A 26,578-nucleotide genomic window follows, 5' to 3' on the forward strand; every position below is an offset into this window, starting at 1 on the left:
GTCTCCTCACAGGTCCTCAAAATGGCGTCCTTCTCCTCCTCCATCTTTTGGATCTGTGTTTCTTTGGTTTTCACTTGCTGGAACATCCGGACCGTCTCTTGTTGTTTGGTCTCCAGTTCCTGTTTCAGAGCAGACATGTCCGCTTTACGTCTCACCAGAGCACACTCCAGTTTAGCGTTCTGCTCCATCAGCGTTGCATTCTCCGTAGATTTCTCCTGCATTTTGAATTTCATGTCGGCAGCGTCTTTCCGCTTTTCTTTTTCCCACTTTTTGGATTTTTGGCGGGAATCTTTTTGACTTTGCTCTAATGTCTCTTTCATTTCTGCGACCTGTTTCTGCAAAGCTTCAATGGTGCCATCTTTGGACTGAAGCTGGAGTTTCAGTTCATCCGACTGGTCTATGAGTGCTCCTCTCTCCTCTTTCATTTTGTCTAGTTCAGCTTGGAGTTTTTGTGTTGTTTTGGCCATTTCAAATTCTAACATTATTGAGGCCATGCTCGTCTCATCTTCCTCCTCAAACCACTGTTGGGTTTGAGGCCCTAACTCCTCTGTCTCCAACTCCTCAAGAGTTACAGAGGTTTGGACCACCTCTTCAGATGGTCCAGAGGTCTGGTCTGGATCGGGGGAAGACATCTCCAGGTCATCCATGAAGTGGAATTCCTCGCTGTAGAGGAGTTCGTCGTCTTCAGACGTATAGTCACACCAGTTTTTGGACATGTTTGCTTCTCTGAGTTGGGTCGCTGCGTGCTCGTTCGAGTGCTGAGTTGAAGTGAGGTTTGGTTTGTGCTGCACTTACACTTACAGACTTTTCATTTAGAATCTGTCGATGTCATAAAGAAATAGAATGTTCCGTTGCCACGTGTTGCTAGGAGATGCCAGATGATGTCACATATAATAATTCCATATATGAGCATGAGTGTGTTGCTATAGTTACACATGAATGCCAACATATCAATGATTTATTTATATAATTGTTTATTAAAACTGAACTAAATAACATGTTTACCTCATTAAACATCTCTGTAAGTCAATGTCATGGTTAAATATGTATTTTTGGGAGGTTTGAAGCGTCTGTCGTCTCCACCACCTCTGCAATATGGCCGACACCACCAAAAAAGAGCTATACTAGGAAAAACTTAGCTTATATATATATATATATATTATATATATATATATATATTATATATATTATATATATTATATATATATATATATTATATATATTATATATATTATATATATATATATATATATATATATATATATATATATATATATATATATATATATATATATACACCCCCCCCCCCCCACACACACACACACACACACACACACCCCACACACACACACACACACACACCTCTGTGTCCAGTAAAGCATTTAGGCATTAGAGCTCCCCCTGCACTCAGCAAGTGAACAATGAGGAAGTAACAAACTAAGTTCTTATCCCATGCGTTGGTTGTGAACACAATTTAACCACAGAGCGCGGCTGGTGATGGTTTATAGGTCAGGAGTTTTATCTGTGAGGCAACTGAACAAGCAAAATACGAACGGAGCATTTTTAAGTCATTAAAACAAACTTTGTATTAATTGTACATTAATAGATTAACAAATGTATACTTGGACAATGATATGACACTTTATTTTCTCATGTCACATATTGATCCTGCAGTTTACGACTTATTCAATTACATTATATTATTATCCAAAAATATCTTCTTGTCTTCTTACAGCACAGCAATGTACATATAATAATTCATAAACCAGATCCAGACACAACAATGCACAAACCAGCTCACTTTAGTCCCATTTATAACCGTATTATTTTAACGCAGTAATTGTGGTCTTTGTTTACAATCTGCGGCTCTAATTGTTATTCTTTCATGTTTATTTTCTCCCAGTGCATATGTATTCCTTCTGAGCAGAGCGAATGAGCAGCAGCCATAGACGAAGGCCACTGCTGTAACAGCCTTTAATTAACACTACGCCAGAGCGAGTGGAGAGCAACACTTTTAATTATGCCTCCTGTCAATATTATCATGGAAGCCCTAATGAGTTGTTTCTGTGGTATTGTATTTTGAGGGCTAGGCTGTTTCCTTAATTAAGCCTGGCTAATTAGCTTCTGTGTCCTTAATTTAAAAAGTAGCGGTTTATTTCTTGGTCTTTATTGCGGGTTGTTGGCCCTTCCACCTGCTGCCAGAGGAAAACAGTAAACAACTCACTAAAGAATGTGGAAATATACAACTTCATTATTGTAGAGTCGAATGATTATTGAGGCTATGCAATAAGGTTGGTTCATAAATACAAAATTTCTAAATAAATTCTTGCAAACAAAGAATATATAATGCCCAGATTTGCACATCAAAACATTCTAGTCTTATGCTTAGGACTGGGCAATATAGCATTAAACCACTTTTTCCCCTTTTATTAATCATTCAGAATTCACAATTCTAATTATTTGCAACTTTTTTACCCAAAAACAGAAAATAAAAGAAAGTTGTTCCACGTTGGATGTTTTTACTGCATTGGAAAAGTTAGAAAAACATGTGTCCCTAGTGTGAGTGGACTTACCTGGCCTAGAGGAGGGCCTTCTCCTGCTTGTTTCTATTGAAATGTTGTCCCTTTGGCTATAATCTTCCACAGTAAGGCATTAAATGTATCTCTCTCCGTGGATAATCTTCCAAAGTATGGTTTTAATTTTCTGTCTCCATGGAGTTATGCAGGTAATGTGCCACCTCCAGAAACTTACATACTGTGCCCTTAATAATTTTAAGTTTGAGCACAATGCTAAGGTGTTTAAAGTATAACATATAGTTGGATAATAAACACATAATATATACAGTGAAACCAGTAGATACATTTATTTATCAAATAAAATGTATTGTACCTCCCCATTCCTGACCTTACCTGTGTTGTGTTTCAGAGCGCACCATAGCCAGACATGAGGTGGCGCAGGTGGAGCAGAGGCACAGTGAGTCTTTGGGGCGAGAGTCATCATTGACGTCAGAGAGAGATGATTCTGTGATCATCTACAACCGAGTCCCAAAGACCGGCAGCACGTCCTTCACCAACATCGCCTATGACCTGTGCCCCAAGAACAACTTCCACGTACTACACATCAACACCAGCAAGAACAACCCCGTCATGTCCCTACAAGACCAGGTCAGAGCCGCTCGATTAAAGTGGCTCTACTTGATTTGTATTCATGTAGTTGAGCATAGCTTTTGCCCCAGTACAGATATATTTTAAAAGCTGCTCTTAAGCTCAAAAATGAGGCCGCTGTGTGTTATCTACATCTAATTGTAAAGAGTTTTATTGTATGAGAACCAGGAAGTGCACAGGTAGCATGTTAGCTGTTAGAACATGATGGCCAAACTCTGTTCCAACTTCTGAAAGCTGTGAAAAACACTTATAAATTCATTGCAGTGAAAAAATGTGCATGCTCAGAATAAAGTATAGCTTTGAACTGTTACAAACCGTTTACTGAACTAGTTTGTTTATAAGACCGTAAAAGTAAGGTATAGTGACTTTAAATTACTTTGCAGTCTAGATTTAACTAACTCAACTGTGAATATTTGAGAATTTGTGTTGATTAAATTAGGACTTCTGACTGACATTGATCATCCATAAGTGTCTTACTCATGGACACAACAGCAGTATGAATGCCACTGCAGGGGTTAATCTTCTAGACTTCTTTTTAGTGAGCAGTGTGCACAACTACTGGTATTTTGTGTTAAAATGGTAATCTTAAATGTGCACTTTGTAAAATTTTTGGTGGGGAGTCAGCCATCTGCTCGTCTCCGCAGTTACGTTATTTCTTTGCCTGCATAGTTCCACACTATTGCATTAAAAATATCTTTCCAGGATTTATTTCGGCACAGATGTTTTTATTGCTCAAAATACATTTAAAAACATTAATTAACAGGCCTACTCAAAGTAAGAATTATGATATGATGCAACTCAGACAAGTACTTTTACTTGTAGGATATTTCACTCTAAGCCTGCAGTACACTTATTTAAAGCAATTTCAAACATGTCATGTCTGACAAGTTTTAAATCCTACTTAACATCCCGAAATTTTGAAGCACGATATATTGCTACATAGAAAAATAATGCTAAACAATAACACTGAAGCAACTTTATGCCTCTGACACGATAACAGGTTAATACCAGTAAACCATTTTTAAAATTAACCGTGTTGTTAAAAGGCATGAGCTGCCACAAATTACTCACAGAGTTAAACAATATTTAAGGCAAGGCAAGTTTATTTGTACAGCACAATCCGTACACAAAGTAATTCGAAGTGCTTTATAGAATAAGAAAGACATAAAAATCACACAAATCAAAACATAAATAATCACAAACAATCATCATAAAGTTAACATTAAAAGAGAAGAGTGCAGATTAAAATCCTTTCAGTCGTATGCACAGCTAAACAGAACTGTTTTGAGCCTGGATTTAAACATTGTCAAAGTAGAGGCCTGTCTCACATCTTCAGGGAGATCGTTTCATGTTTTAGCTGCATAAAACTGAACCGCTGATTCTCCATATTTAGTCCTGACTCTGGGCACCAGCAGGAGGCTGGTCCCTGAAGTCCTCAGAGTGTGAGATGTTTCATATGGCACTAACATGTCGGAGATATACTTTGGTGCTTGGCCATGGAGAGCTGCTTTAAAGTCTATTCTCTGAGCTACAGGAGCCAGTGCAGAGACCTGAGCACAAGACTGTGTGCTCGTACTTCCTATTTCCAGACAATATTTAACCATAGAAGTTGCATAATCAACCCTTTACAGCTCAAATCTTATCGCATCACATATAAAATAAGAAAAATCTCACCATACTTGCAAAGAAAATGTGCACACGATAAATATTGTCCCCCAAAATATATTGTTCTAGCCTTCATGTATTGGAAGATAAGTTGATGTGATAATTATTGTGACAGGCCTAACTTTGAGTGGATTCACCTCTCCACAGTTCTGACCTGCTGTAACTAGGGCTCTACTGTGGAACATTTCAAGCGGAACAATAACTTATCCACCAGAAAAGTTGTATAGTCTAGCTTTAGCGCACTGTGACACAGCTACTCCAGTCATTTTTCCCCATCACTTGTCGAGTAGAGACTTGTGTATTGGTACTGGCAGTATTATTAAGCGTTTTCTTCAATTATTTTCTGTGTTAATGTTAAAAAAATAATGTGTGTGATGTTGTCAGCTGACAGTACTGCTTTGCCTTTAGGGTGTTTGTGTTTGACCACTTTGACATTCTCACATAATTTCCAAAGTGGTGCATTGACTTTTTGCCCACTTTTTGACACCACTCTTTTCATGGCACCCCACACCCACCCCACACCGGCACAGCTGTGGTTTAGCCCAGGACACAGTAAACAGCCTGGGGCTTTGTGCTGGTGAAATCTGGTTCTTATGCCAAGGTAATATCCTGCGCGCCATGTCACTACAGGCTGAGCTCTACTGATTATCATTATTATTATTTTAATGAGGATAAAGCACCACACCACACATCACAATCATTTCATTTCAACAGGAACATTTGTCTTGTTTCCAGGAAAACTACAGAGCGCTGCCAAATCCAGGTTTTGACATTGCCATAATTTCAAATCAAACCACAGGACATTATGAAATATTACCTACAGGTGTTCAGAACCCAAAGTTGTTACATAGAGCACGCATGCCAGTCTGACTTTTCTATTTAAGACTTGGCACTGCTATTGTTTGACTACAAGTACCCTCGTGCACTAGACAATATAATGAAAACCATTTGTTTGTTTAACTTGATGCTGCGGTCTCTTTGGTGATATTCATCTGTTTTTAGTCCACTTGATACTATTGTAGTGTCCATGGGCAAGACATTAAAGGTTTTGGTGGGTGATATTAAAGCTGTTTTTTTATTATGCAAAATCAACTTTAAGAGCTTTCAACCGTGTCATAATTGTTTCCCCTTCTCATTTATCCTCTTGAAGTTGTTTTTAGAGTTCCCGTTGAGCACCGCAGTTTTCTAATGCGTAATTCAGCAGACTTGTTTCTTTTATTAAGTCATTTTAGATGAATATTGCAATTTATAACATAATGATCCACGGGTGTCATAGTTTATAAGTATATAGCAGATGCAAACATAGTAGGTCTTCATTAACAACAATGGATGACTCTATTTTTTTGTTTTGACAAAAATGGGCTGAAATGTGTTGAATGTTTTAGCTGTTGATTAAGAACCAGACAAATGTGAAAATGGAGAAATATTAATTTATAGCCTTGTTTGAAGAATAACTTTGTTCCATTTTCATTTTTAATCAGCTCTGTTTGCAGCATTTTGAGACACAAACCATAAACAATATTTCAATTTTGCATATTTTCAAAACAACATACATAATATTATTGATAATCCCATATTTCTGTTTGCCAAATCTGAAGTTGTTCATAAAAAGGGGAGCAAAGTAAGATGATAATTGTAATTTTATTCATAACGGTGCACTGTGTAATGTTTCTGGTGGATGTTCCACCACCTGCTTGTCTCCAGGGGGATGTAATGGCTTTGCCTGGAATGTTCCATATGGCATTCAAGGCAAGGCAAGTTTATATGTATACCACAATTGGTACACAAAATAATTCAAAGAGCTTTACAGAATAAGAAAGACTAAAATCACTTATAAACAAATCAAAACATAAATAATTGTGAGCAGGCTCACATCTCCACAGTTCAATGTATATTATCTCCATGGAGGGAAGCAGGTGACACCACGGGGCCAAGTTACAGGTCTGAACTGTGGAGATGCGAGCCTGCTCACAATTAGATCTGCATCTTTTACATTATGTAAGCAATATAATCTACTGTTATTTAATAAATGGAAGATATGCAAGTCCATTGCCATACCGTGGAAGATTCCAGGCAAAGCAAAAACAGGAAACTTCACCAGAAAAGTTACATAGCACACCCTCACTTCTTTACTTTAAAAATGAGAATAATCTCAATACTTACACATTTTTCAGCTCTACCATTAATAACCATGATCAATTGTACCATATTGGTATAAAAAAAATGTAGTTTATTATTATCCATCCAGTCATCCATCCATTCTCTTCTGCTTCCTCTTTATTATTATTATTATTATTATTATTATTATTGGTGTTGTTGTTGTTATTGTTTTTATTATTGTTATTATTATTGTTATTGTTGTCTTGTTGTTTTGCTACTAATTCCTTTCCATTGTTCTTGTGCCCAGGTGCGTTTTGTCCGAAATGTGACTTCCTGGAAAGAGATGAAACCAGGCTTTTACCACGGCCATGTCGCCTATCTCGACTTCTCCAAGTACGGCGTTATTTCCATTTAACTCTAATAGTGTTCATATTCAGATGAGTTGGAAACAGTTAGCTCTCTAGATAGCGGGGATCTCCTATTGACCGCTAATGCTAATGCTGCAGTGTTGATTAATGGCTTTGTTGTCCTTATCTCCATTGGCTGTATCATTTCAGTCATCAAAGCTAATTATCCTAAGTGTTCTCGCGTTGCGTTTTTGCTAATGGAAAAAGGCTCCCTCTTAAGTACAATAAACACTAGGTTCACAGAGCATTGAGAGGCAGTCTGAGTTTTCAAGTGCACATTTAAATGAGAATGTTTTATGTGTCTATAGGTATGGAGTGAAAGGGAAGCCGCTGTATATTAATGTGGTGAGAGACCCTATAGAGCGTCTGGTGTCCTATTACTACTTCTTAAGGTTTGGAGACGACTACAGACCTGGACTACGAAGGAGGAAGCAAGGAGATAAAAAGGTAGGATATGGAGAAATGATCATTTTGGCTTTATTATATTTTGAGAAGAAACTGAAAAGGTTTAGGCTATGACTTTACATAATAAACTGCTACTTTTACTAAAGTAGCCACTTCCTTGCATACAGTAATGCTAACAATTGCTATCTCAAATAAAAAAAAATAAAAAACTATTATGGAGATTAAATTTAATTGATTTTTCCCCCCTGTCTGTTAATCTGTTCAGTCTGCATGGATCAAATAGTGACAAAAGACTGCACAACTACTTGTGTATTTTTTATCATTTTTTTATGTCCAATATAGTTGATGCTATATTAAGGGTGCACTAATCCATCTTTTTCAGTTCTGATACCGATTTCGATACTTTAAGCTTAAGTATCTGCTGATCCTCGATATCAACCGATACCAGTGCAGATACTGAAAACATCATTTTATTTCCTTTAAGCAAAAATAAAATAAGAATTATGTAGCTGTTATTTATTTCCCAAGTGACTACACACTACATAACAGCTGTGTAAATGTTTTAGTATCGGGGCAGATATTCTATACAAGTATTGGATTGGTGCATCTTTGTGCTATATTACTATATTCTGCAAAGTGCATCAGTCTAAATGGTCATAACTTATCGAAAGAGCATTCCAATAGAGTCAGAATCGATTTGAGTTAAACTATTATCGGTAATAAGATATTATAAATGCTCATGGACAAGAATCCGTATTTCTATTACTCATTTCCATCCTACTGTATATAGGTTACAGTATGCTATTGTAAATCCACCATCTTGTTTATGTTTCAGACTTTTGACGAGTGTGTTGCGTCTGGAGGCTCAGACTGTGCTCCGGAGAAGCTGTGGCTGCAGATCCCTTTCTTCTGTGGACACCACTCCGAGTGCTGGTGAGACCCTTTTTTCAAGAGCACTGTCTGCTCCTTTAAGTAAGAGCAGTGGTTCCAAACTTTTGTCTTGAGTACACCCTGAACATTGTCTCACACCCTGAATGGCCCTATGTTATGTACCACTGTTTCATTAGTGATTATAATTTTACTAGGATTTGCCATCTATAACAAAATACATTATTGTTTTAATTATATTTAAGACAAAATAAACCAACAGAAATAACAAGAATTTAAAAATGTACTACAAAGAATATTTTCTATTCAAATACTATTCAATGGAACTTCTCTTTGATATGTAAAATAATTCCAAGTACCCCCAGAGGTCCCCATGCCACAGGTTGGGACATAGTGAGTCAGAGCACCCCATCTTCAAAACTAATTTTGCACCTTTATATTACTCAAGCAGAATATCTCTTGCTACATTGGCTGATTCCCAATCTAACTCAGCTTGCCTACACTGGAAGTTGCATGTATTTTTGCATTTAAAGTGCAATGCAAGCACACTTTTTATTCAATATTTTTATCACAACACAGATTTGCTCTGTGCTAGCTGTAGAAATAGACCAATGTACAGACCCAAATTGGATTCTTCTACATCCAATCAAATTCAATGTATTGCTTATATGCCTTCATTGTATTCATCAATATTCTAGTTAGTTTGCTCAGGGAAGTTATATACATACATATAGGAAGTAATATTGTGTTTCAGGAACTGCATTAAGTGTTAAAATGTATTGTAGCCTTGCTTAGCTACTGTCACTAGAGTCATGTGTTTCTGACTGGTGTTGGGGGATGGTTCCTTTAAATTAGAACATTGAGCGCTCTGTCTAAAGCTCATTATAAAGCTCATTATAAAGCTCATTACAGAGTATCTATCATTGAACAGTGACCAGTCATTCAACTATAGCTGACCCAGGCCTGTCACTGTTTGTACTTGTTTATGATGTGTTTCTCCCACTGGATTTTCCTGGAGTTTTTTCTTGCCGAGAAGGACATAAACATCACCAGTAGAGCAGTAAAATCCACTGACTCATTGGTTGGCAGTGTGATTCCAACTCCCACAAATGAATACTGTTGTTGTGTCCTTGGGCAAGACAACTTTTCAGATTCAACAATTCAACAACTTCAGATTTTCCACAATAATACACTTTATTTGTAAATAATTTCTATTTAGAAGTCTTCAGTCGCCATATTTCTACCTTTATTATTTTGTTTATAATGTTGTTATCCTTGTTTTCTGTGAGTGTTTGTTAATCTGCTTGTCTGTTATAAACCGATTACTGTTTCACTGTTTTTTCTAACTTTTTGTTGGTTTAAAATTTTGTTTTATGAGGCGAGTGCTGTTATGTTTTTGGGCTCTACAATGTTAATTGAATTGACTTTGTAGGAACGCAGGCAGCCACTGGGCTCTGGAGCAGGCCAAGCTGAACCTGGTGAATGAGTACCTTCTGGTGGGAGTGACCGAGGAGCTGGAGGACTTCATCATGATCCTGGAGGCTGCGGTGCCCAGGTTTTTCAAAGGAGCCACAGAGCTCTACAAGTCAGGTACTTGGTAATCTGACCTTCTACATTCATAAAATAAATGTTTTAAGATGTTTGAAAAGTAATTCTTGACCAAAAATAAGTTAAACATTTAGGACTTTCAGCACAGTGACGCAAAAGCAGCTCTTGGGGGTCAAAATAAGACCGCTGTGTGCTGTGTGCGAACCAGGAAGTAATGTTGCATGCTAGTTGTTGTTAGCAGTGATGCCCCAATTCCACTGTGGCCACTGAAAGTTAGGAATTGTGCAATGTATAAAGTCATTGTGGTGAATAAATAGGATGTTTAGAATGTGTTAATAAAGGAATAAAAAAATAAATATTTATTTTATACTAGGAAGCCATTAACCGCCATACAGTGCTGTGAAAGAGTATTTGCCCCCTTACCAATTTTGTACTTTTTCTGCACCTTTGTCACTCTTAGCCAAGCAAACTTAAATATTAGACAAAGATAATTCAGTAAACACAAAATACAGTTTTAAGTACCGATTTTATTAAGGGAAGAAGCCATCTGAACCTACATGGCTCATGTGAAAAAAGTATTTACCCCCTAAAGGTAATAACTGGCTGAATGACCCTTAGAAGCAACAACTGAAGTCAAGTGTTTGTGATAACTGGCAATGAGTCTTTCACATCGCTGTGGAGGAATTTTGCCCCACTCTTCTTTTCAGACTTGTTTTAAAATCAGCCACAGTGGACCGTTTCCGAGCATGAACTGCCATTTTAAGGTCATGCCACAGCAGCTCTATTGGGTTCAGGTCTGGTCTTTGACTAGGTCACTTCAAAACCCTCATTTTGTTTTTTTTAAAGCCAGAAGTGGACTTCCTCGTGTGCTTTGGATCATTGTACTGCTGTAGAACCCAAGTACGCTCCAGCTTGAGGTCACAAACTGATCCTTCAGGATTTGTTGGTAGAGAGCAGAGTTCATGGTTCCTTCAATCCCCCCAAAAAAGCCCCAAACCATGACACTACCACCACGTTTCACTGTTGACATGATGTTCTTTTTATCAAATGCTCTCTTCATTTTACGCCAGATGTAATGGGATGCACCCCTTCCAAAAAGTTCAACTTTTGTTTCAGCAGTCCACAGACTATTTTCCCAAAAGCTTTGGAGATCATCAAGAGTTTTTTTTTGGCAAAAGTGAGATGAGCCTTTATGTTCTTTTTTTTGTCAGCAGCGGATTTTACTTTGGAATTCTGCCATGCCATTTTTGCCTAGTCTCTTATGGTTGAGTCATGAGGCCTGCAGTTGTTCAGATCAGATGTTGCTCTGGGTTTCTTTGTGACCTCCTGGATCATTCGTCACTGTGCTCTTGGGGTCATTTTTGTACACTGGCCACTCCTGGAAAGGTTCATCACTGTACCATGCTTTCTCCATTTGTGGATAATGGCTCTCACCGTGGTTCGCTGGAGGCCCAAACATTTAGAAATGGCTTTGTAACCTTTTCCACATGTCAATTACTTTTCTTCCCATCTGCTCCTGAATTTCTTTGGATCGCTGCATGAAGTCTTGGGTTCAATATGGCCAACTTCACCTTGTCAGACAGGCTCTATTTAAGTGATCTCTTGATTTGAAAGGTCTGGAAGCAATCAGGCCTGGGTGTGGCTATGAAATTAAACTCAGCTTTCGACAATAATATGATTAATCAGTTACCTCAACATTTAACAAGGGGGGAGGGGTTACTTTTTCCTACAGGATCATGTACGTTTGGATAGTATTTTTCATTTAACAAATACAATTATAATAGAATGCATTTTCTGTTTACTTGGGTTATCTTCGTTTAATATTTAAATTTGTTTGATCTGAAACAGCTAAGTGTGACACATACAAAAAAGTAAGACATCAGGAAGGGGGCAAATACTTTTTCACAGCATTGTATATTGAAGATGCAAACGTAAGGAGCACATTTAACAATAATTAACAATATTTGATTTTTACATGTGTTCTTCATAACTGGGAGACAAATAGGTGATCTTTAAGAAATGTATCCTTCATATACTACCTTGAAGTTCTGCAGAGTTTCAAGAGACCCAGTAAAGGTTTTTCCACACCCATTGCAAAAAACATATACAGATTTAAAACACATTATTATAATTTATAATCCAAATACAACATAAATTTAGTTTGATGTTCCACATGGATTGACTTACCGGGCAAAACTCTGTGCCTCAAAATGTCTAAATCCATTCATAGATCATCAATAAACCCACATGACTGTTTAGTTTTGATGCCAGTGCAGTTAATGGACAAGAACCTATTTTATTCCACTGAATTGGCCACTCTCCCCCACCCCCTGTTGATGTTCCCAACTAATGTCTGGAAACACTGGAGCATAAAAATGGTCAGACAAAACAAAATCATGCATCACTATAGCATTTCTTATTCCATATGAAGTATATTAAAACACATTTGTATTAAATTAAGTGACAGGAAATGGACTGAGAGGCCATTACAGGTAGATCAGGTAGAAATTATATGTAAAATGAGATATTTTTAAAACTTTTTCTCAACAAAAAGGACATTTTTATATATTGAACTAAGTAAGTATGTATGGCTGGGTGATATGACTAATAATGACAATAATTATTACTATTATTAGTATAATGATTATTATTATTTTTCCCCTTCAAATTTATCACTGTTTTTAAATATTTTTTGATTTATTTTGTTTCATTAAAACTGCTAATAATGGCTTTCTATATACATTTTCTGAACTGTCTGTTAATCATTGGCATTACAAAGTACGTGCTCCAAAATAGTGCCCCAAAAGTCTACTGACAGGCGGCTGTAGACCTCTCGATTAAAGTGACCCAAGCTGATCATTGTCAATTAGAAATTACCAAATTAATTGATATTTGAAATTTGATTAAAGCAGAGCCCTAGAAGTAAGAGGTTGGTAGTTCTCAGTTACATTTATTTAGTTACATTTATTGGAGCAATATATTTATTGAACTAGCAGTACTCTTACTTTAGGTAAAGTTTTGGTGACTGTTCCCACTGTGAGTGAGTCAACAGCTGACCAAAAGTTTTATGTTGACAATATGAAATGATTTGAACACTTGTGTGTCTTGCAACGCCCCTTCAGATATGATTTAGTTTTTCTCATTTTGTATCTACCCTTTAGATACCAGATTTTGTGCATTATTTAATATTTGGTCCTCGCAATTACTTTAACTTTAAAGTACAAATCAGATTACACCTCAACAGTTACTCATTAAGTTACTCTCACTTGAGTATCAATTTCCCAAATACTTTTTTACTCTTGAGTAATTTCTTAGACCACTACTTTGTACTTCAGTAATATTATTTTGAAGTAACTTTATTCTTACATGAGTAACGTTTTTGAATACTCTACCACCACTGTATGTTACCCACCACACCTTACAACTATCTCTCATGTGCTTTTCAGGAAAGAGGTCGCATCTAAGGAAGACCACAGAGAAGAAGGCCCCGACCAAAGAGACCATCGCCAAACTGCAGCAGGCCAACATCTGGAAAATGGAGAATGAGTTTTATGAGTTTGCTCTTGAACAGTTTCAGTTTGTGCGTGCCCATGCTGTCAGGGAGAAGGATGGAGAACTATATGTGTTGGCACAGAGCTTCTTCTATGAAAAAATCTACCCCAAAGTCAACTGAGATATGGGACATCTGGACACTAAGGGGTTAAACACTGGGTCCCAATAGACGCTGGTCTGTCTAGTGCCGAATGCTGGAATCTGCTCCCTGAAATTTATATTTGGGGAAATTTGCTCAATGGAAACTTTTATTATTGCCGCCAGTGCAGCTGTTGAGGAAGCTCAACATGAAAAACTGGGATCAAGCAGAGATGTAGTTTTGACTTTTACACAATTTGTCTCTAGACTAAGTCTTGAATTGCATTTCATTCCATACATCCAGTGTGATTAAAGATGAGTTGTTTTTATATAGTTGTATTTCTTTTCAACACTAATGGATAAATGAAATAAACTTTTTTGAAGTTTGAACATAATATTTTTGACTGACACAGGGTTAAACAATTTGAACATTCTTTTAAATCTTTGATACTTGTTGGTTAAAATAAACATTAATGAACAAAGCTGGCACATATTTTAAAAGGTCTGTAACCTATCTGGGGGATTTCTAGGTACTGTTCTGTACTGTACTGTAGTATGGTAGTTGATGGGGGCAAACTTCACAAAGTAGCTTCACTTATACACTACAGCAACATTTGTACATGTACCACTGGCGGTACGTGGAACCCCCTATTGTTTGAGTATTACTTCAAATCTATAATGTTTTGTTGTCCTTTGTGTTTATCATTGAAGAACTACCTTATCCAGTCTCTTTTTAGACTTAATATAGTTTAGATCTAAAGGTACCCAGAAATTCAAAGAGTGGTACTTTGTGGGAAAACACTGAGAATCACAGCACTACAACATAGTTCTTTTCATATAAGTAATGAGAAATGGGTCACAGTTGACCTTAACCTGCCTATACAGCTTATACTACCATTGAGCAAAATAAATAAATTAGATCATGTTATTCAAAATGACCATGTTATAACATTGTTCCCACATCAAAAATGTACCTGGAATTGTATTTAGTTTCTTTAATGGTTGTTTGATTAATTCTCTGATAATTCAGAAAACGTCTGTTTCAATTTTACTTGGATTGTGACCTCAAAGATAGAGATCTGGGCGTCTCCTGAACACGTTTTCCATATGATTCTGTCCATAAATCACCAGGCTCATCCTGAGCATTTCTACTGTAAAACTGGGTTAATTAACTTTATGCTTATGATAACATTCTGGCTAAAATGCTAAAATAGCTAGAATTTTTTTCCATGGTAATTCCCACTGTTACCAGCGGATGGTGTGCTAACACCAAATCCAAGAGAGGGAGTGTAGACTTGATGCAACTTGATTTGTATTTTAAGTTTTAAAGCATGAAAATCCAAAGCAAATGTGCTCCAGAGCATGCTAAAAGGGCAATAACAGTACAAATACACCTAATATGTGTCCTTTAAAGCAATATCATCTTCATGGAGACAAGAAAAGTTGTGCATTACACCTTTTACAAGAGCCAACAAACAGCAGAACAAAACTGATCTTTCCATTCACTTTTCAAAGAAGCATCACATCTCCAGTCCTTGTTTTCTGATGACATTGTTTTTGTACAATGTCTTTCTACAAGCAGCTGACATGTTTTGGACCAAACCTTTGAGAGAACTGGGCCACGAGGTCCTTGTAGTGGTTGGCAAATTGTTTTTATTCCATCCTGAGATGTTGTCAATTCTCCAACGTGTTTTACATGCCTTTGAAGATGCTGGGCCACTTTTTGATACTGAACTGAAATTATTAATGGGAAATGAAGTGATGTGTGATTTGGGGTGGACACAGGGTTAGCTATGGGACTGATGTGACAGATGCAGAGATAGTGCCTTGATTCAGACTGGAGTTTTATTGGTTATGAATTCATTTGAACTGATTGTTCTTTTAACACATTGACATCAATACAGAACTACCCTCATCTCTGATCCTGGTTTCTGTAATTCTTTATGCAAGCAAATGGTCTTCTCATTTCCTCCAACATCCATTACAAGCCAATATTCTTTTTGTTAAATTGAGTTAACTGAAGTCCAAAAGTGTGATAACAAATAATAATTATTTATATATATATAATATATTATATATATTATATATATATATATATATATATATATATATATATATATATATATATATAGAGAGAGAGAGAGAGAGAGAGAGAGAGAGAGAGAGAGAGAGAGAGAGAGAGAGAGAGAGAGAGAGAGAGAGAGAGAGAGAAAATATTTATATTTAATCAGGTTGAACCTGTTTATCCACCACCATTGTGAAAACAGGGGCTCAAAGAAGAGCTGGAGAAGGCCTGGAAGGTGAAGGTATCAGTGGTGCCCGTGGTCATCAGAGCACTCGGGGCAGTGACCCCCAAACTGCAGGAGTGACTACAGCCGATCCCAGGAAAAACATCACACATCGCAGTCCAGAAAAGTGCAGTACTAGGAACAGCAAAGATACTGCGCTGAACCCTGAAGCTCCCAGGACCTGAGCATCACTGTGTTGATTAGACAGAGGGCAGCTGCAACTTATATCATTAAAATAATACATATTTTTTAAAAGTTTGCAATAACAATAGGTTAGCTTAATATCACACATTAGTCATATTTTTCTTTGCAATTAGAATGCGCTCTTCTACTTTTAACCTACTTTTAAACATATATTGCAAATCTAACAACTCCAGGAGAATTAACATTTGAGTAAAGACTGAAATATGAACTGATGAACTAAAAACAGGTTATTTTTTTCTTTGCAGACAACATCTAAAAAGTTTGTCCACTGCACCAACGCAAATAACTATTTTGATTGTCATATATATTGTGTAGCCCGAATATAGATGCAAATTAACCTGCATTTGACCGGCTCACTTTCTTGATATCATGGGCACCAGCATTTATTGTTCTGAATCATAGCCTTCAATGTACTAATTTGAGGACTAAACAAGGACCAAACACAAGTCTCCTGTGTTTGGCTGGAGGCTGCATTAGTTTCATTACCAGATGATTTCAGTCTGATAATGAGTCGCTCTCATTTAGAAAGATGGAGCATGTTCTGTATCGACGCACCAGAACGAGGTTAATTAGGAACACAATATGGATCATTGTTATTGTTCTCAGAGTTGTGGAGGCCATTTTAGTTTTTTGTTTTTCATTTAATTTACACTCAAATATTGTCAGAATAAGATAAAAGATAAATAAGCTGCCTTGCTGTCCTTGGTTGAACCCTGATTAATAATATAAACATTGTGTAATATATTTATTTTAATTTTTCCTGAATCTGACCTGAATTGCCCTAGTAGTTCCTTCACAGTTACAAATACACTTTCCATAATATTTATTTGTTTTATAGGTGCTGCTTGTCTCCATGATGTTAATGCTTTGCCTATGTGTGTTTCCATGGAGACAATCGATAACACCAGGCAAGTTACAGGCAGATCTGCGGAAAGGCTATCCGGCTCATGTTTTTCATGGTATTTTGAGCAGCAAAAACACATGTAAATAATAAATGTATATTTATTGTGCCATATTGTGGAACATTCTAAGCACAGCAATAACATCTACATGAAAACAAACAGGTGGTGGATATCATAATAGTTACACGGTGCGTCTTTAAACATGCATTTAAATGACACTTATAACCTATACGGCATCTATTCAGAACGAGCAAATAAGGCTAATTTACTTTGTCTTGCAAGATGAACCACTATACAACTTCATCCAATTCTTGTATAGATTAATGTACGGTATTTTTCTTTCCCTCTTCCCCAGTCATCCACTGGAGGGCGCTGTAACCCTGCCCTTCATCCCTTCACTTGCTCTCTCTCTTCTCCACTCCGGGCCCCATTAATGCACCTGTGCTGAGCCAAATGGAACAAACTAATAGAGCATTACCATTAACAATACAAATGACACCATCCAGGCACACTTGGCTTCAGGGCTGCTGACGGCTATTAATAGTTTGACTGGGTCTTGGACGATTTGTGCCGCACTTGCATAATGACAGCTCTCAAATTAATTCGCCGCGTGGAGTGTTGTAAAGGGGACATTTTGGCCCCCTTTTAATGATGTGCCTTTCCCTCTGCAGTTTTAGAGTTTGGGGGGAGAGTGAAGCTGCAGATGCGAGAAGTAAAGTGTGGGGTACAAAGTGTGGGGTACATAGTGCGGGATACAAAGTGTGGGGTACATAGTGCAGGATACATAGTGTAGGGTACATAGTGCGGGGTACATAGTGTAGGGTACAGAGTGTGAGGTACATAGTGTAGGGTACATAGTGCGGGGTACATAGTGCGGGGTACATAGTGTAGGGTACAGAGTGTGAGGTACAGAGTGTAGGGTACATAGTGTGGAGTACATAGTGTAGGGTACATTGTGTGGGGTACATAGTGCGGGGTACATAGTGTGAGGTACAGAGTGTAGGGTACATAGTGTGGGGTACATAGTGCGGGGTACTAGAGATCCACTGTGTGATGTCTGTATCTAATTATAGCATCTTATTGTCTGTTAATCATCAAGTGCAATGTTAGCATGCTAATTGTTGTTCTCTTTACCTTGATGGCCTCTGAAAGTTGTGAAAAGCGCTTATTCTCCTTCCAGTAAATTATTAGGATGCTCTGAATGCTAAAGGTAACTGAGGAATAACTTTGGATCAAAACAAACCTTTTAAAATAAAATAGTTCTGTTTTTCATGTTTTTACGACAGGAAAAATCAGGTACAGTGCCTTTAAAGTTACAGTATGTAACTTTCTGGAGGTGGTCACCTGTATAATTTTATGAAAATAGAAAGTTAAAACCATACTTCAGAACATTCTCCGTGGATGCAAACCCCCTCAGAGTAAGGACACATGTTTATAAGTTTTTTAATGCAATAAACGCAACCAAAATGAAAAAAAAAAAAGCTTTTATTTTTTGGCTTTTTTTGGCCTTTTTCTACTATAACAAAATGATCAAAATAAAGATGTTTATTGATATGAGGAGGATGAAAACTTGCCTATTTTACCGACTTAAAACAAGCTTTTGCATGTCAAGAATCACTTTTAACCCCATGATCTTTGTGTGATCCCTAAGTTCAGACAAAACCTAAAAAACAAAACCCTCACTATATCCCATTAATTCACTGCTCATAGAAGGTTGTTGATTTGCAGTATCGATCCCATACTGAAAAAACTTTACTTTAGAAACTGAACTTGACTGACACACATTCATTCCTAGACACTCGCATCTTCCCCTCTGAATTTGTGGAGAATAATGACCTCTTTTTGTCAATGAGACTTGGCCGGGGCAGGAGAAACAGCCCTGCGGAGCGCCTTTTGGATCCTATTTCAGCCGACCATGAGAGACCCAACACACTTTCACCAGCTAAGTGACCTTAAAATGGTTCAACTATATGCTCCATAAAACAAGCAGAGCAAATCTGGCAGACCGTAGCAGACCGCGGATACAACCTCGAAGCTCCTTTGGCCAAAGGGGGACCAGGGTGGTACCTATTTCTAATGTTAATGTGAAGGTTGAGTGAAGCCAGCATGACCAGGGCAGCAGGCCAACACAAGTGCTCCTAATGTTCCTCTTTTAGCTGGGAGGAGATTGATTGCACGTGATTGGGGTGAGCTGAAGAAGGCATCTCTATACTCTATCAGAAAAGTACAGCCAAGTCTGTCCATTAGTGGTTTATACTGTTTAACTTTCCATGTAATGGCATCTGAGAATTAAAGACAGGCACGGATTTGAACGCATGTGTTTGTGTGGGTGTGTGTGTGGGTGTGTGTGGGTGTGTGGGGGTGTGTGTGTGTGTGGGGGGGGGGGGTGTGCGTGTGTGGGTGGGTGTGTGTGGCTGTGTGGGGGTGGGTGTGGGTGTGTGTGGGTGGGTGTGTGTGTGGGTGGGTGTGGGTGGGTGTGGGTGGGTGTGGATGTGTGTTGGTGGGTGGGGAGGTGTTCTAAATGTGGAGATTTCAACCAATTATAGGAAATCAAGTAGTCCTTTCTGATATGATGTCTTGATAAAATGAATTTATAGTCAAGAAACAACTATTTTTATTTAAATTATTTATTTATTTATTTTTGTCATTTAAAAAAATAAAAAAATAAAAAGTGCCATGTCAAATGTCAATATCACTGATTATTCCTTTAAATACAGATTCAAATTATCGTAATCTAGGAGATATATGCATTTTTTTTAAGGTTACATATCACTCCAGTAGGTTTCCTTTTTTCATAATATGTCTAATAACCTCCAGCACCATTCAATTACTGACTGTTTGTAGTTATTAAGAAATGTCGTGGATGCTGCGCTCCCTAAAGTTCAGGTCACCACATGGCACACAAATCTTCCTATTGATGCTCAGTCGATCTTGAGTTTCTGCAACTGGAAGGGCATCTGGAGTAAAACATAAGCTTTACTCCAACGCAGCAGCAGAACATCATCTCATGTTCTTCTCCTCCACAGTATTCAGAGGATAATTTCCATAATATGTTTATCATAGTTTTGCAGGCATATACTTGCCCATCTAAATGCCTATTATTTACACCTCATTTGTCTTGTTTAGTCTGTCCTTGAAATACAAGTACTCTTTCACGGCATAGTTTCCATCATCAGCGTATTTACAGATCATCATGCAATTACTTTAAATATGATTCAATAATAATGTGAGGCAATATTAAAACTTATGAAGACCATCTTCATTATGGCGCATTATAGTCACATGATCACAGAGTCCCATCTGGCCTCATTAACTACAATATAACACCCCTCACCAGTGTGGACCATCATTACTGGTGATTTCAGTTCAAAAACATGCCAGACCCTATAGCTGTAACAGTGCAAGAAAGGATTTTTTTTTTAAATATCAAAATCTGAATCTGTTTGAAAAAAATAAAAAATTACAAATGATAAAATTAGTTTGGACAATGCAACATACAACAAAATATACTGTCTCAATGGTGCCTTATTTTGAGCCTGCTAATCTCACCACACTGCAAATTTTGTGGTGGAATGTCTGTCATATGTTTCCATGGAGATATTATGTATTTGCCCTAAATGTTTCACAATATGGCATTAAACTGATCTTGCATTTATTCAGTTACATATGTTTTTATTTCTGTGTTTTAAACCTACCATAAAAACATGCATTCTTAATGTGAGCACGGTTACCTCTTCTCAGACCTGTAATTTGGCTTGGTGGTGTCAGATTCTTGTTTCCATATAGCTAGTTAATGAATATATACTGCAGTCAAAGCAATAAATATCCTACAATGTAACCGACACTCCACCAGAAAAGTTACATGCATACTCCTGTACGACTTGACACTGTATCTGATTTTTACTCTCTTAAAAATGTGAAAAAAAGAATTAGTTCATGTAACGGCTTGCAGTGGTCCAAAGTTATTTCTCACTTACCTTATGCATTCCGAGTATCCTAATTATTGATGAGTTAAACACTTTTCACAACTTTCAGAGGCCAGAGCGGACACAACATCAATTAGCATGCTAACAATGCACGTCCTGATGCAATGAAACAATTTATAATTCGATTTATTTTGACACCAAGTGCTGCTTATACAACATTTCTGTAGTTGGCAAGACAAATTTTGCGAATAATGCATGGGGAAAAATTGGTACAAGGCCTTTATCCAAACCCTACAAATAACTACCATACAACTGCAACTCTACATTCTTCCCAAACTGCCATATTACAACCTTTCTTTTACTCAAACAGGTCTCAATTAAGAAAAACACGGTGGACACGATCAAGTAAAGGCGATGTAATCAAGGCTATCCATCACATGACATGATGTAATTGCTAATGGACAATATAAGGCTTTGACCCGGCAAAGGAAAGTCTCTAATACTCTTAATTAGATTGCTGTATTGTAGTTTGACCTTGGTGGAAGACACTTTGTAACCTCCCTCCTCCCTTCTTCCTCCCCTCCTTCCTTCCTCCCTTCTTTCTCTCCCTGTCCTCCCGTCACCACACCATACTAGCAACAACCATAGCTAGCAGGCTATTTTTTTCTTTTTTCTCTTGGAGGGTAGAAAAGAGGTGCAATCAGCAATTCAATCGTGGCCATTGTGTAGCAGTGCTGATGAGCTTCGCCGAGTAGATAATGGATTAAATTATTTATCTGCCCCCCCGCCCCTCTCCTTCCTCGCCGCTCATTGTTGCGTCCTCTTTTGTGCTACTACAGTGATGCACAGGCGTGGGTTGAAGGCCCAGAGATCAGTGGTTGCCTTTCATAGATCTAATTTTTCTAATTAGTGCCTGAATGCTGTGCGGCCTCCTCCCTCTCCGCCTTTTATAACAGCCCCTCCCCTCTCCGTGGCAGGGCCTTCGTCGTCACATAAGATTCCATGAGGTAAAGATGAGAGATGGAGTCCCACGTCACTTTTGGCAGAGCAGAGTGAGGCTGTGGATAACATCAACAAGGACAGTTTTTATAAAAGAGTGGTGATATGAAGATTTGACTGGAAATTACGTAAAGGTGCACGATGTAACATTTTTGGTGGAGTAGTGTTGTCATTATACTCATTTCAAACTCAATTTCGATACAAAGGATTAGGGAACAGACTCAATACTCGATTCTGATACCATGGTGATAAATAAAAGCACTCTTTATTTAGACAACATAATGTCATTTGCAACATTAACACATCATAGTCCAGTGAGGGTCATCTGGTCTTTTGTTTTCAGACCAAGATTTAGTTTGTTTTCATATCTGACACTGCTCACTAGCAAGCTCATGGTCACGTGATGTTGCCGTGACATGTCCGGTCTGTTGATTTATGGTAGAAAGCACCATCCGTAGTCCAACTTCTTCACAACAGTATCCCAAGTGTGTGAGAATAAAACAGCCCCCTTGTCCCCGTTTAAGGTCCCATGGAAGACAGTGCCAAAACTTGTTTAAATCAGCCGACCGGACACGTTACAACTGTCAACCTTGGTCTGAAAAATAATCTATTGAAATAAATGATACCATAGTAATTTCTTTTATATTACCATGTAGTATCTGTGTAATCCCTCAGTCGTCCAGGTAAGTTCCATAGTGGTTCATAGGTGCATACTAGTCTGTGTCGTCTTACAGGTTCTGATACAGCTCAAAATTATTTTAAAGCTATTCAGGAAAAATACATTTTTGTCCAGCTGATGTGATTGTGTTGTTAGCATATTTCGTGGAGATAAGTTTAATGCCATACAGTGGAACATGCCAGGAAAACAATAACATCTCCATGGAGACAAGCAGGTGGCAGACCCTCTGCCAGAAAAGTTACAGATGCTTTGATACATAACATGCAGATTCAACATTACTGTGATGTTAAACTGCAGATCATTGTAATAATTTTCATTCATTTTCTTTTTCTTTTTTTTTTTCCCAGGGACGAAGGTCACAACAAAGAGCTCTTGGAATTTAAGTCTTAAAGTAGCCATATTATACAAAGCAGACTCACTTTAAAACAAGTTATAGAAGATACCAAGTTGTGTTTTTGTTGACAACTGCACTGCTTTTCCGCACTGCTTTATTTGCATCAGAGGCCTGACTCACTCTCTATGCACATTTGTTTAGTTGCCATACCATCCATCCATTTTCTTCCGCTTATCCGGAGCCGGGTCGCGGGGGCAGCAGTCTAAGTACTCAGCAGACTCCCAAACTTCCCTCACCCCAGACACATTCTCCAGCTCCTCCAGTGGGATCCCAAGGCGTTCCCAGGCCAGCCGAGAGACATAGTCCCTCCAGCGTGTCCTGGGTCTTTCCCGGGGCCTCCTCCCGGTGGGACATGCCCAGAACACCTCCCTAAGGAGGCGTCCAGGAGGCATCCTGAGCAGATGCCCGAGCCACCTCAGCTGGCTCCTCTCAACGTGTAGGAGCAGTGGCTACTCCGAGCTCCTCCTGTGTGACTGAGCTCCTAACCCTATCCCTAAGGGTGCGCCCAGCCACTCTGCGGAGGAAGCCCATTTCGGCTGCTTGTATCCGCGATCTTGTCCTTTCGGTCATTACCCAGAGCTCGTGACCATAGGTGAGGGTAGGAACGTAGATTGACCGGTAAATCGAGAGCTTTGCCTTCCGGCTCAGCTCCTTCTTTACCACAACGAACTGATACAGCGACCGCATCACTGCAGACGCTGCACCGATCTGCCTGTCAATCTCACACTCCATCCTTCCCTCACTCAACTGAACAAGACCCCGAGATACTTGAACTCCTCCACTTGGGGCAGAGACTCTCCACCCACCCGGAGAGAGCAAACCACCTTTTTCCGGTCGAGAACCATGGCCTCAGATTTGGAGGAGCTGATTCTCATCCCAGCCACTTCACACTCGGCTGCAAACCACCCCAGTGCCTGCTGCAGGTACTGGCTCGATGAAGCCATCAGGGCAACATCATCTGCAAACAGCAGAGATGAGATGCTGTGGTTCCCGAACCAGACCCCCTCCGGCCCCTGGCTGCGCCTAGAAATTCTGTCCATAAATATAATGAACAGAACCGGTGACAAAGGGCAGCCCTGGCGGAGTCCAACATGCACCGGGAACAGGTCTAACTTACTGCCGGCAATGTGAACATAGCTCCTGCTCCGGTCATACAGGGACCGGACAGCCCTTAGCAAAGAGCCCCGGACCCCATACTCCTGGAGCACCCCCCCAAAGGACACCACGAGGGACACGGTCGAAAGCCTTCTCCAAATCCACAAAACACATGTGGACTGGTTGGGCATACTCCCATGAATCCTCGAGGACCCGATGGAAAGTATAGAGCTGGTCCAGTGTTCCGCGACCAGGACGAAAACCACACTGCTCCTCCTGAATCCGAGGTTTGACTATTGGTCGGATTCTCCTCTCCAGTACCCTGGAGTAGACCTTACCGGGAAGGCTGAGGAGTGTGATTCCCCTGTAAATGGAACACACCCTCCGGTCCCCCTTCTTATACAGAGGGACCACCACCCCGGTCTGCCATTCCAGTGGTACTGTCCCCGACCGCCACGCGATGTTGCAGAGACGTGTCAGCCAAGACAGTCCCACAACATCCAGAGACTTGAGGTACTCGGGACGGATCTTGTCCACCCCCGGAGCCTTGCCACAGAGGAGCTTGCTAACCACCTCGGTGACTTCAGCCAGGGTGATGGACAAGTCCGCCTCTGGGTCCCCAGTCTCTGCTTCCTCCTCGGAAGACATGACGGGGGGATTGAGGAGATCCTTAAAGTATTCCTTCCACCGCCCGACAACATCCCCAGTCAAGGTCAGCAGCTCTCCATCCACACTGTAAACAGTGTTGGTGAAGCACTGCTTCCCCCTCCTAAGGCGTCTGACGGTTTGCCAGAATTTCTTTGAGGCCGTCCAACTCCGAGTTTTTGCCTCTGCAACCGCACGAGCCGTGGCACGCTTGGCCCGCTAGTACTCATCAGCTGCCTCAGGAGTCCCACGAGCCAACAAGGCTCGATAGGACTCCTCCTTCAGCTTGACGGCATCCCTTACTTCCGGCGTCCACCACCGGGTTCGGGGATTGCCGCCGCGACAAGCACCGCAGATCTTACGACCACAGCTACGAGCGGCCGCATCGACAATAGAGGTGGAGAACATGGCCCACTCAGAGTCCATGTCTCCAACCTCCCCCGGGATCAGGGAGAAGTTCTCCCGGAGGTGTGAGTTGAAGACCCCTCTGACAGAAGGCTCTGCCAGGCGTTCCCAACAGACCCTTACGATACGCTTGGGTCTGCCAGGTCTGTCCGGCTTCCTCTTCCGCCAGCGGATCCAACTCACCACCAGGTAGCGATCGGGTGACAGCTCATCCCCTCTCTTCACCCGAGTGTCCAAAACACGCGGTCGGAGATCAGATGACACGACAACAAAGTCGATCATCGACCTCCGACCTAGAGTGTCCTGGTGCCACGTGCACCGATGGACACCCTTGTGTTCGAACATGGTGTTCGTTATGGACAAACTGTGACCAGCACAGAAGTCAAATAACAAAACACCACTCGGGTTCAGATCAGGGAGGCCGTTCTTCCCAATCACGCCCCTCCAGGTGTCACTGTCGTTACCCACATGGGCGTTGAAGTCCCCCAGGAGAACAACGGAGTCCCCGGTCGGTGCACTGTCTAGTACCCCTCCCAGGGACTCCAAGAAGGCCAGATACTCTGCACTGCTGTTTGGCTCGTAGGCCGACACAACAGTGAGAGACCTGTCCCCGACCCGAAGGCGCAGCGACGCGACCCTCTCGTTCACCGGAGTGAACCCCAAAACGCAGCGGCTGAGCTGTGGGGCAATGAGCAAGCCCACACCAGCTCGCCACCTCTCCCCGCGGGCAACGCCAGAGAAATGGAGAGTCCAGCCCCTCTCAAGAAGTTGGGTTCCAGAGCCCAAATTGTGCGTGGAGGCGAGGCCGACTATATCTAGTCGGTAACGCTCAACCTCCCGCACAAGCTCCGGCTCCTTCTCCCCCAGCGAGGTGACATTCCATGTCCCCAGAGCCAGTCTCCATGTCCGGTTGTCGAGGCCCCTGCCTTCGACTGCTGCCCAGATATTCATGCACCGGCCCCTTACAGATCCTCTTGTGGGTGGTGGGTCCACATGAGGACGGCCCCACATCACTGCTTCAGGCTGAGCCCGGCCGGGCCCCGTGGGGAAAGGCCTGGCCACCAGGTCGCTCGCTGTCGAGCACCCACCCCAGGCCTGGCTCCAGGGTGGGGCCCCAGTAACGCCGGTCCGGGCGACGTACCTTGATTGAACACTCGTCACAAGGGGCTTCTGAACCGCTCTTCGTCTGACCCTTTCCCCTGCACCTGTTTGCCATGGGTGACCCTACCAGGGG

General features: G+C 40.2%; 1 protein-coding gene across 1 annotated transcript in view; it reads left to right on the plus strand.

Moving 5' to 3' along the window:
- Nucleotides 1–15,728, plus strand: part of hs2st1b (heparan sulfate 2-O-sulfotransferase 1b) — a 41,156-nt gene extending 25,428 nt beyond the window's left edge. Inside the window, exons 2-7 of the mRNA XM_033965516.2 lie at nt 2,926–3,164; nt 7,237–7,322; nt 7,645–7,783; nt 8,577–8,674; nt 10,062–10,219; nt 13,624–15,728. Of these exons, the coding sequence (XP_033821407.1) occupies nt 2,926–3,164; nt 7,237–7,322; nt 7,645–7,783; nt 8,577–8,674; nt 10,062–10,219; nt 13,624–13,850 (947 nt within the window). The 3' untranslated portion in view covers nt 13,851–15,728. The remainder of the gene's footprint in view (nt 1–2,925; nt 3,165–7,236; nt 7,323–7,644; nt 7,784–8,576; nt 8,675–10,061; nt 10,220–13,623) is intronic.
- Nucleotides 15,729–26,578: the final 10,850 nt, after the last annotated feature.

This window comes from Periophthalmus magnuspinnatus, chromosome 4 (assembly GCF_009829125.3).
Source record: "Periophthalmus magnuspinnatus isolate fPerMag1 chromosome 4, fPerMag1.2.pri, whole genome shotgun sequence".
In the NCBI taxonomy this organism is placed as follows: domain Eukaryota; kingdom Metazoa; phylum Chordata; class Actinopteri; order Gobiiformes; family Gobiidae; genus Periophthalmus; species Periophthalmus magnuspinnatus.